General features: G+C 39.8%; 1 protein-coding gene across 4 annotated transcripts in view; it reads right to left on the bottom strand.

The window, feature by feature from the left end:
* The window catches only part of GRIK1 (glutamate ionotropic receptor kainate type subunit 1), a 155,351-nt gene that overhangs the window by 19,803 nt on the left and 122,956 nt on the right, over positions 1–12,592 (bottom strand). For all 4 annotated transcript variants that reach the window (XM_072347980.1, XM_072347719.1, XM_072347815.1 and 1 more), the window contains 5 exons: positions 11,976–12,089; positions 10,482–10,685; positions 9,655–9,878; positions 4,669–4,787; positions 241–458 (listed from right to left, as the gene is read on the bottom strand). In XM_072347980.1, the coding sequence (XP_072204081.1) occupies positions 241–458; positions 4,669–4,787; positions 9,655–9,878; positions 10,482–10,685; positions 11,976–12,089 (879 nt within the window). The remainder of the gene's footprint in view (positions 1–240; positions 459–4,668; positions 4,788–9,654; positions 9,879–10,481; positions 10,686–11,975; positions 12,090–12,592) is intronic.

The following is a 12,592-nucleotide window of genomic DNA, read 5'->3' on the forward strand; positions in this document are numbered from 1 at the left end:
GACTATGTGCAGTGTTTTTCCAGTGCAGATGTGACCTTCAGAATCTATCTCAGCCAAGTGTTTGTATGAAGCTGAGATCCTACTTTGAGAAACAACCTGAGGGAGAACATGTTCAGGTCCATGGCCTTGCTCTCTTCCAGCTCTCCCATCAAAGGCATGGGTTTGTTCCTCACAGCAAAGGTAGCAGGTAATCAGCCATGGGTCAGTTTGACCACTCAGAATTGGATGATACCATCTTACCTTGAAGAAGGTCATTGTGGATCCATCTCTAACAGCCCCGTACTCTATTTTGGTTTGCTTTGCCAAATCGTCGGCTGAATCAATGGGGGATTCCATCCTTTCTACCGTCAGGAAGGCAGCCAGGTTGGCAGTATAGGATGAGATTATGATTAAGGTGAAAAACCACCATATTCCTCCAACTATTCTGGTAGAAAGAGCTTTGGGCATCAGCTCTGATCCTGTTACAATATCACCAAAACAATCACATTAAGATGATGCTGAAAGATGCCTTTTCTGATACCACAGACTATTTTTAGACACAGAATGCTATTATGAGCCATAGTACAATAAAATGATTTAAACAGTAATCTCACAGATGCACATCTAACATTTATAATGGTAACACACTGTGAAGGGGATATATGCCATGGTACACGACAAATGGAATTATCCTTGGATCTAAACCCCATTACCTCTCTGAGCTAATGCTCATTGTTCCACTAACCTTGCAACCTAAGCAAGTTGTACTAGTATTTTTTATCTGATTCCTGAATTTATTTTTGCCAGTATACCATAGTCAATACTTTTAAACAGAGATCTTTGGCAGAATGCTGTCCTACTGGCAAGCAGCCTAGGAGAAATGTCTCACAAGAAGAAACTGCTCTGTGTGCCTTCTATCCACATACCTAAGTAGGAACAAGGTGATCAATATGTTTCCAGTGTATGCATAAGCCTGCAAGAACCTGAGCTCACTATCCAGAAAACATCTTACTAGAAAAGTGCGATTTACATTTTAAAATTCAGAGGGTGCATGGAAGTATGCTTTGGATGCACAGGGCAATGCAAAGTTTTGGACACTGTGTTTGACACTAGTTATCCACGAAGAGGTTTTAGCAGTTCTGCCTGAATGTCACACTGGCAAGTATCAAAGTGATCTGCCATAGTCATAAAATCCCCTGGAATAACATGCTCCCAGCTTGGGTGTTAAGTGCCCAAAAATGGCTTCTCAACAGCTCAGACTGAATATAAGTAAGCAACACAGTTATTCAATCATTTTCATGGAAGTTTTATGTTTGTTTGTTTATTTATTTGTTTATTTATCTTGAGGCCTCCTCTCTGAACTTAACTCATTAAATTGGATCCAGGGATCTGGTTTGGCAAAATACTTAGACATCCACCTGAATACTTTTGATTTCAACGTCAAGTATCAGCATAATTATTTTATTGATGAAAGACAGACTTAAGAATGCATTCTGCCTGTGAATGGAAACCTCAGTATGTAAAACTTTTGATGTAACAAATAGTTATGTTACTGGCAAACATCCTGATAATACATTCTCTCTCCTGAGCTATTTAATGACTTCTGGAAGAAATGTAAGTGGGTTATAGAGAATATTTTCAGACTTTGCAAAAACTGTGAACATGACTTCTGAGGCAAAGACTGAAAGGGTAAGAAGCTTACAAACAGCTAGCAAATGGATTTAACGCAGCCTCGTAAACATATAGATATGTCTCTTAAAGGTCAAAGCTGAGAGTAGCCCTAGGGTTTCAGGAGGCTGACAGAACTGCCAAATTCGAGAGCACATGCTCTGCCTGTGCAGCTCTGGTGCTGCACAGATTTCAAATTAGAAGTCTAAAAGCAAAAGCTCTGGCTGAAAATTTGATTCCAGTCTACCCATTTCTAGAGCTGTAGTTCTATTTGGGTTTATGCTGCGTCCTTCTTTCCTTATCTTCCAGATTAGATTATTATTATTATTATTATTATTATTATTATTATTATTATTATTATTATTATTATTATTATTTTATAGCATGAAATCTTTTTCTTTTCTTTTTTTTTTATTTTTTTTTTATTATTATTTTTTTTTATTTTGCATAGTTGCTCTCAGAATTAAGTGTGTATTTATCTTCAGACTGCGATTGACCTAAAAAAGCTGGCTTCTAGGAGTGTTGATTCAGACCACCCTGAAGGTGTAATGTTTTTAAAGCTCAGGTGGCTATACACATACAAATTCTGAACATGGGCCTCGATGCTACATGTAGCTCTGATGTATACAGATTAATAATCCTAGCAAGCAACAAATAAATCTGCCAGTGCAGCTACATGGTGGCAGAAGTGAATAGGTGGAGAAGCCCTGTGTGCTGAATTTGTGGGGTGACAAACCTCCCATGATTTCCTCTGGCGAAAAGTTGTTTGTGAAAAAGTAGCAGAACACATTCTGTGCAATTAAACTCAAGACTCCTGGGTCTATTCATTATGCAATAAGCATTGGTTTTTGTTTTTGGAAGGTGCTGAGCATGCTCTGTTCTCAGCAGAAACAAGCAGACCCAGCATCTCTTTTGATCAGCCCCATGATTATTTTATTGTTCACCTTTCTGTGTTCTCAGACTGCAGCAGAGACCATTAGTATAAGTTTCACGCCTCTGATTTCACCCTAAGTATTCTCCTGAACTGAGTACGCTGTTCCACCCTTCTGGCTGGAAATGGGATCTGGTAGGTAACTTGCCCTCCTAAAAGCAGTGGTTTCTCTGAATGAATTTGATGAAATGTGATCCATTTGAATGCTTTCAGAGTATGCATAACATATTTGAGACTTTCAGGGGAAAACTGGGAGAAATAACATCTAAATAGGAATGTTGCTAGTAAGACTCAGGGTCAGGGACAATACTTGCTGAAGTCTCTCTAGTGCCTTTTTATGGCAGACATGACAGCCAATCCTGATCCAGACTTTGCTCACGCTCTGTAGAAAAGAGAAAGTCTGATCATCACATTTTAAAATTTAATAGCAAGTGGCTTCCAATCAAGCATAGCAAGCAGCTGCTGTCAACAAGAAAGAGTGTAACAGAAGATACAAAGTCTCACAACCATTCACTCCATGTTCAAGCTCTTCCCATTAGCGATGATGCACTTACAATCACACGCACCACAAGTTTGTACATGGAAACATTTGTGTTGCCTTACAAATGTTTTTTCTTTCTTTCTTTCTCTTGTTTTGTTTTTATTCTTCTTGAAAGACAAGCAGAGTCTGGTTGGGGCTGACTGTCATGTACCCAAGGTAGTGGTAACGAGCAGACACTGCATCCCACAGTTTGCTGTGGATGATGGTAAACTCCAAAAAAGGCAGTACATATAAACACAAAATCCTAGGGCACTTTCACACACACGGCAGTCACAGCTCTATATACACACACCTGCCTGATACTGTAAAACCTCAGTCTGCATCTCACTGATCAGTTGGGAAGACAACAAAACAAAGGGGCAAAACAGAATGGCTCTTTCTTAGGCTGGTCACCTTCGAAGCCATTTCTGTGGGGCACTGAATGGCTTCAAAGAGCATTTCTATTCTGTCAATGCATTAGTGCACCAACACAAGAAAGGGCATCCTAGATACAAGACAAACTTCAATCTCTACCATGTCCAGGAAAGATCCTCCTAATGTTTCTCTTACCACTACTCATGTCTGTTAAAAAGGGAAGAATAAACTGTACCTGCATGAGTGTAGAGATGATTTACATTCCTTACTTAAATGCTTAGGAATCTAATTATGAAGCAAAATGGTATTTCTTCTGGATTGCCTTTTGGTTGTTGTCATGGGGTGGGTTTTTTGTTCAGCTTTGATTCAAGTGGAAATTTTGTCAGAAATTAATTTCATCCCTTTCAGTGGACCCTAGTTTTGGTGAATAGTAACTTAATTGGAAACCTTTGGTTATATACGTCATAACCAAATGTGGTCAGTACACGTATCTCTTTTATTTCCCATATGAAGTGAGCTTCACTGCCCTTCCTTGTCAATTGAGTATTATGTCAGCTGTTTCCAAAATCACCAGGAACAGGGACTTGTGAATGTGTTAAGTTAATGCTTCTAGGGTTGGATGCGTTTACAGAAGGATGGGCTCATACCTGCAGAAAAGCCATAAAAGAAAGGTTTGGTTTTTGTTTTAAACAAAGCATTTGACAAGTGCCAACAAACTTAACAATCCTTCTGAAGAATTTATATTATCTTTTCTGTTTGGCAGGGAAAGCAGTTTTTCTAGGGTAGCTAAGGCCGTTACTGATTCTACTGGGATGAAGTTCAATTGGGAAGATATTTTCCTGTTGCCAAACCTCTTAAATCAACAAACTGAACTTCAGCATAAAGAACATCATATCCCTCTAATGAATATTTTCCGTTAAACTCCATCAACTTTGATGTGGCCCTGCCTGCTTGCCTCTCTCCCAGACTTCCTCTCCTTGTTCCTTTTGCATTCCTATCCTGGATTCCACAGGTTCCCTTCCCCTGTCATCTCCCAGCTCCAAAGATATGTTGCTTTCTTCTCTTCCTATATCGCTTTGGTTTTGAGATCAGGTTTTACAGTATAAGCTGTAATTACAGAGGGTGGAGTTTACCAGCACAGAAGCCCTTGAGCAGACTGTGGGACGTGTGTGATAACGAAGTGTAACCGATGTACCTTGCTGCATGAGAGCTCCAACTCCAAACCAGAAACTATTTAGTAAAGTAAAATTGTTTTCCACCACATCTGAGTCTGGGTTGCACGGGTGGGGGTTATACCATTCATAGGGTGTAAACCTGTGGCAGTTAACAGAAACAATCTGTAAACATCAAATAAAATACACACAGCGGCAGCAGACCTGAACAACGCACGAAATGAGGAGATTAATGAAGAAAACACAAGAAAAAGAAACCTCAGTGGGAAGGCTGTCTGCGGGATGTCCAGCAGCTGCCTCATGCAAGCTGTGGAGCAGAATGTCACGGCCTGGCTCCTAGCACAGGGCATGCGTTCTTACTTTTGCTTCTCCTTGGTCACTGCCCTCAAAGCTGAGGCTGCTGGAGAGGCTCGAATCCCCCAACACTTTGCAGCTGGTGTTGCTGTGTTACTCCCCCAGTGCTTTGCAGCCTATTCTGCAGGAGGGGTCCAACTTTCACAGTGCTTTGCAGACTACATTGCTCCCAGGTAGACCTTCTAAAAGTTGGGAAGACTGCCTGAAGCTCCCGCACTGCTCCATGGCAGAATAACTGGAGAATAGTGAAGGTAGAAAAGCCCTCTCAAGGCATCAGTTTTCAGCTGGTTGAGATATTCGATGTGGAATGCCTTCACAGAACTGCGCTGGCATCACGAAAAATGGCTGCCAGCAGCTGGGAAGTGCTGTGGAGCAATTGCAGCGCCTGAAAGCTATAGGGCCACGCTGTGTGGAAAGAATCATGCAGGCAATTGCCTCAAGTGGAAGGGTTCTATTCTATTCCCTATGCACTGTGCTATAAATGCAAACTATTCCCATTCTGGTCTGCAATACACTTGGCAGAGTTACTTTAAAGACCATCCCTCCCCAGGGTGTCTTGCCTGCTGCTGTTTCCCACTGCTGCATGGCTTGCTGCATACTTTCTCATGAAGTTTATGATTATAGCTTTAATTGACAATGTCATGCCAATACATTTTAATTACTGTTTCAACAATATAATTAAGCATTGAATTTACACACGGTTGCAAGCAGAGCGCCTTGCTTAGCTGAAGTAATGAACTCTGGTAGTCATGAACTTGATAATTGAAACAGTATGCAGCTTAGGATGCTATTATCTGGGCAATATTACCATTACTAGTATCATAGTGGTTAAAAAATGTAGCAGAAGACAGTTTTCAGACTCAAGTTACAACTGTTCTGCATATATGAGTTAGAAGAGTCACCAAGTTCTGTTTCAGACAGCCTCTGCATAGTAATGAAATCGTTGCCAGCTCAGTTTGTGTTCACATGGGCAAAAACATGCTCCCATAGGTCAGTGAGAAGATGCGCTAACAGTTTAGGGCCTGATCAAGAGGGAAACCCCAGTCTGGGATGTGACAAATGTCTCTATCATGTAACAGCCAAACAGTGGTTGATAGAAAGCAACAATGAAATTCTGGTAGCAAAACTTTTTCTGCCAGACTAGAAAGACTTTTATCGCAACAAATATATGGTTCAGTGTGCTACCACGGTTTATATTACTCTTCCATCTTTAAAAAGAACAACAATAACAGCAACAACAATAAAGTGGTTTTCTTCTTGTGTTTCTATTGCTGTGCTGAGTGCCAAGAAAAGTCTGGATTACAGTTCTGCTCTGTCTCATCACTCACTCAGGTCTGGTGTTTTTCTGATCATTTCCGCTTAGTTTTCTCCTTCTTACAAACAACATGTTCAAGGTCACCTAAGCACGTCTTACACAGGCTGTGTGTGATCTTATTGACCTTGTACGCCTGATGGTTACCTCAGCTCTACCATCAGTGATGCAAAGAGCATAGGGAGTTAGATATATCAGTGAAGGGAAATCTTGGCAGTAAATGCCTTCTTCATTTGGCATGCTTAGGAAAAGAGCTTTGTCAATCTGTAACCTTTAGCAGTGATAAAAACATCAGTGTTTGAATCTAAAAATTAATGTGAAAATGACAGGGCTATGTAATACTCGAAGAGAAATAAGAAATGGTTCAGCTGCTGAAAAATCTGGAGAAAGAACAGGAAAATTACCTCGATCCATGAAGATTATTCCCAAGTATATGTCTTCTGTGAACTGATGTCAAAACACCATTAACTGTTTAATTTACTGTGGCAGTGTTAGAAAGCAGATGATTCCTGAAATTCCTAAAACCATTCTAGCCAATATTTAATGAACTATTTGATAAATGCTGTAGAACGCGTGGCATATCTGAAGACATGAACAGTCCTAGATATGGACATTAAGGATAGTTTAGCTTCTTGGAGTAAGTTGAAATTTATAAAGTCTGGAGTAAACTGAGTTAGCATGTGAGAATAGTTTTATGTACTTCTTCAAATTATATAGTCACAATATCATTAGGCATTGATTTTCAGCATCAGTTAAAAAAAAAAAAAAAAAAAAAAAAGCATTTATGTAAGAAAAATGTATGAATTCAGAAAGTAATATTAAATATTTCACTTCACTAGCATGTTCTTCTCCTCTTTCCCTAGCAGAGAGGCATTAAGAGAATGATATATTTAAGTTGTTGCAAGTCAGGCTTTGGGCTGAGTATTATGACAGTGTATACCTCTAACGATGTTTAAGGCTTTTAGCCACATATGAAGAATAGATTGAGGTCTTAAAGGTTATCATGCTCCTGCAAGTTCTGTGAATCACTGCAGCAAGTAGCCCTACCAGGGAACAACTGCAGGACAAACCATAGCAGTTAATGCATATGCAAGGGATCTCTTACAAATCCTTCAACTGCAATGATAGCAAACAAGCAAACAAACCTCCAATTTGTAATCACAGTCCAACATGAGACACAAATCTGTAGGGAAGTCAGGCTCCTAGAACTACTGCTTTTTAGAAAAATTTAGGAAAAACAAACAAACAAAACACAGTGACACAGGCCAGAGCTACAGATTTGCACAAAAGCTGCGCTGTGCTTTGGAGCAATATCTAACAGCCAAGAGAGTAAAGCAAACAGATTTCACATGATGATCTATGAGTACTCTGTTTCCATTCGATTTGTTCCCAGCCATGTGTGTGTGAGTAGGAAGCTCTGCAAGCAGGCAGAGAACCCTGAAGTTTATGTATTCTTTCAGTCTTGATGATGTGTTTTGTTTGTTCTTTTTTGATAGAAGAGCAGAGGATAAGTTGGGCTTTGTTTCCCATCCTGCCTGTTCTGAGGTGGAGAGGATGTTTTCAGTCTTGGGACACAACTGCAATCTGTTGTGATTTGAGCAGATTTAATATTAGTCATGAGTGAGATCATGATTTGCGTACAGTAAGAACTGTTATTTATGGTACAGTGAGCCACTGCAAGAGCTTGTGGGAAGCCATGACTGTGTACAATCCCATCGCTGCCATGGCAGGATGAACTTTCTCTGTTATGTATGGCCAACACTAAGATGTTAACCCACGACCTCTTATTCTCTAATTCCCTCCTCTTTCTTCATATTCTCAGATATTTAAACAAAAAAGTAAATCTCACGAAGTTCTGTACTTTGGCTCTGGTACAGAAGCATGCAAACAAGTGAAACTTTCACATAAGCCGACCTCCAAGAACTGGGTTTGTTCAGTGGACCATGGAGAAATGCATGTCCAAGGCCAATCACTCTCAACAGAAGTATTCCTCTGAATGAAGGTTTCACAGGGCAGTGTCTTTTGATAAGAAGAGTGAACTAGCGGAAAAGCAGTAAGAGCTCCATTTGACTTGGCTTATGAACATGTGGAAGTCAGGCAGAATGTAACAGAATGAATGATGCTGATTACTGTCATTTTGATATTTGAATGAGGGTTATACACGCATACATTGGAATGTACACATTATTGCTGGCTCTTTAAAGTAGTATGTCAACATTTGCAATAATGAAGGTGAAGGAAGCCTTAGTGATCCAAAAAAAATCTGTGAAGCATTAATAAAAAATTCTATCTACTAAATCATGAAAAGGAAAAAAATGAAGAATAGGATGAAATTAAAAAATAGAATAGGAAATGAAATTCCAACGTCATTATTTGAAGAAAGCGAAAATAACTATGTCAGCTAACAGAGTTTATGTTTACTGAAAAGTATATGAAAAAAGATGTCTCAAATGACCAATTCCCTCAGACAAGTTTCTAAGTTCATTTTCTTTCATGCTTGGCTTTCTCTTGCTCAAAGACACTGAGCAACTGACTCATGGTCCACGGTCCCTGAGGCCATGACAAGTAGCTTGTAGATGGCTTGTGAAACCATATCAAATGTCTCAAGTTTTTACAATAAAGTTCAGCATTAGGGGTATAGACTGTTCTGCTGGTTATCAAGTATAACTTGAGGTGTGACAGTGAACCACTGGTCCAGAAGCTTTCAGGCAAACTTTCAGTGCTTTGGGAACATTATAAGCTTTAGAGTCTTCCAGAGAAGTGGTGCTTATTTGCTTGATTCCTACTGGTTTTGCATTGGGACTTCACAGGGGACCTGTCAGGCAGTGCAGGTTGCAACTCAGGATGGCTATGGGAGAGAGCATTGGTTATGCAGCAACTTGCAGAACATCCCCCCAGGATCTTAGGTATATTATCTCGTGTTTTCAAAAGGAAATGAGCAGAGCTAATTAGCATCCTTCAGCAAAAGTATGTTCACATCCTCCTTCTTACCTTTTAACTGTATTCACTGTTAGTGGAAAAAAAGAAGTGCTTACATGCAACTGATATCAACTACTTTTCAACATGTAGTCTACTGAAGTACTGTGCACTGGCAAAGAAAGTTTGGCCTATTTCATCACACATTTCTTTCCACTCAGCCCTTAAGGAAGGTTAAATCTTATCACATTGCAATATGTTAAAGCGATAGCAGTGTTGATGTGCCAATACCAAGAGATTTTCTAAAGCATTATGTTTTAGATTGTCCCTTAGGACAGTATTAAGGATATTTTGCAAAGCCCGTTCAACACCTATGGGATGAGAGGTGGTTAATACAGATGCATCTAAAACTACGTCTTTGACTTACCTTGCAATGACAAAGAGGACACAACTGACTCCGAGGCAGGCTAGGAGAACATACATCCAAATATCAGGAGAAAGAGGGTTTAAAAAAGAGAAAACACCAGGGTTTGTGCCATTGGGCTTCCGGTACAAGATACTGATTCCCAGCGTCATGAAGGGCTTGGAAAAATCAATTACTTTCTCTCTTACATAAGTAATAGTGAGAGGAGCAACTGCCAGATCAGCTTTCTGAAAATACAAATGGGAAAAAACTCATTCTTTTTCATGTTTTTGTGCAAACACATTACTATTCCTTCCATTTCTTCCTTGGAGTATTAGAAAAGAAACTAAATTTGACACGAAACTGAAATGCAAGACAAAACTTAACAGTGCTATAGTACTGCTGGGTACATGACATTCTGGTTCCTTTTTCTGCATGTGAGGGATCCTCATGGCTTCTGTATGTGAAAGGTCTGGCTGTGCTCAGGCACTTGGCCCATGGAGAGAAACTTGTCCCAGGGAGCTCAGTTCCTGGAAGGGTGGTATTCACAGTTTACCACAGGGCAGAGGTGCCCTGTGGGTTCTGCCTTTGCCATGAGAGCTTGTAACCAAGAACTGGACATAATCTGTGAGAACTCAGCACCTACTGACTCACTGCTGTTAGAGGTTTCCCTTAGCACCTGAGAACTGCCAGTTCAGATGTACTGCAGTGACTTCCTACTCTAACCAGAGGCAGTAGGACTCTCCAGTGTCTCAAAAAGCTATAAACTAATGCAAACATTTCAAGTGGACTGGCTTCACATAAAATACTGCAGTTTAAAGGAGAATAAAGACAGAATGATTCAATCTTACATGATCTATGAGTTCTTTGACCATCCCATTCCACTCTCCTTTGTCATTCTGGGCTCCATATTTACCATCAGAAACTAGTTTGACCTCATAGATGAAGCCCAAAATATTTGATAGCTCCTTTAGCAAATCCAGGCAGTAACCCTCGAATCTGTCATTTCCATACAAAGGCTTGTCAGACTTCTTGTACATAACATAGGGATCTTCCTATAGAAAAACATAACAGAAATAGCAACATAAATGAGATCTGTTTCAGAATATATCAATTTCTCTAAATTATGTGAATATTTTATTAATGGATTGCAGTTAGATGGATACTAGTCATTTACTATGTCCACTAAAAACTGCTCTAGGTATGTTAACAAAATCATAGACTCAATTAGTGATAAGCATAAGGGCCCTAAATGTCAGTAGAACAGACCATTCATAGCTCCCATGGGCTCTTACTAAAATAGTGCTTAGCAGCTTCAGAATCAGATTCAAGATCTGTGCTCTACGTGGTACCACCCTGAAGAACAGGAAGGAATACTGAAGGACAAGCCTGAAAAATTGAAAAAGAATCATAAGCAGAACCTAAAACCTGTCAATCTTTGAGAAAAATAAAATGCATCTTCACTGAAAAATCCTCTAATGCTTGAAATAGCTGTGAACTGAATAGGCATTCAGAAGAGAAAAATGAGAACAGCATAGGTAGACTGCAAACTACTTTGTTTCTTTTCCTTCTAAAGAACTTTGGTTAGAAGAAGGTCTGGGGGAAATGGTTGCCTCAATTTAGTGTGGATGAAAAACCTCTGGCAATAAAAAAGAAGGATAGAGAGAGTTTCTGAACTCTTTTTCTTCCCCTGAGAGGGTGGACTGGATAGTTAGGGAAAAAAAAAAAAAAAAAAAAAAAAAAAAGTGGCATAAATGTCCACAGAGAAAACATGGGGCAGGGCAACTGGCTGGAGAAACATTTTCTACTTTTCTATTCATCATAATAAGGACATACTTCAATTAGTCTGTCTGCTGTTTGTTGCTTTCTTTCATCCCTCTTCACTTAACTCTCAGTTAAAAGAAAGGATGTATAAACAGTGGCTACAAAATTGAGCATTTATGTATGCTAATTATTTTGGGAAGAAAAGCATACAGCTTTCATCTCTGAAATATTGAAAAATTCTGTTGGGAAGAAAAGCATACAGCTTTCATCTCTGAAATACTGAAGCAAGCTAAAAAAATTTGAAGACAGAGGTGTCCCAGAGTCTTTCATTGGTAGTGGGGTACTTTTGAGTCCACTGCATGGATGGATGACAACTTACACTGGTTCTGAATCTACATTAAAAAAAAAATTGCTTGAAAACAGAGTATTTTACCTAGATGTGTTTTAGTATGGCAGAAAGCAGCAGCGGAACACAGGACAGAGGTGTCATGGTGGCTGTGTGGAGCCCCATGACACAACACCAGCCATGCCTGCAACCTGCACCATGGGTGGTGACTCCAGATTTGCCCACCAAGACTTACCAAGATGGTTGTGACAATCAGCGTCCGGTTCGCTAATGAGTCTGTGATGTTGGTTGATCTGTCCTTGTTGCTGTCCGTCATGTTAAGGCCACTGTAGGAGTTCCACACACCGATCTACACAGAAGAGACAAGGTGAAAGTCTGCCTGATTGCAGTGGGCAGGCTGAGTGAAATGCAGCATTTCTCTAAATGCTCATAGCCTGGTCAGTGTGCACTGGCTCTAGTCACTACGGAAAGAGACAGCAGGAGTACAAGATGCTAGAGAAGGGATATACCTGTATATCCGCATAAGGCAGCAACATTCAATGATTGACAGGCACATTTAGAAAACACAGGGAATGTACTGTTCTTTCAAAAGCGTGTTGAACTTGTTTCACCGTAAGACTATAAGACATGTCAATACAGCTGTGTATTAGCCAATTTTCTACAAAAGTGGAACATGTTGACTTCCTTTCCTGCTAAAAATGTCAAACGTCTATTTTTATAGATTTTTTACTTCTGTAAATGGTAGAGTTGAAACATACATCCAGATCTCTGTCTTCCAATGCAAGAGATTAAAAGCTTGAATAAATATGTTGAAGCAGATTGATGGATGCAGTGGCCTTTTGCTTCTGTTAT

This window comes from Excalfactoria chinensis, chromosome 1 (genome assembly GCF_039878825.1).
Source record: "Excalfactoria chinensis isolate bCotChi1 chromosome 1, bCotChi1.hap2, whole genome shotgun sequence".
NCBI lineage: Eukaryota > Metazoa > Chordata > Aves > Galliformes > Phasianidae > Excalfactoria > Excalfactoria chinensis.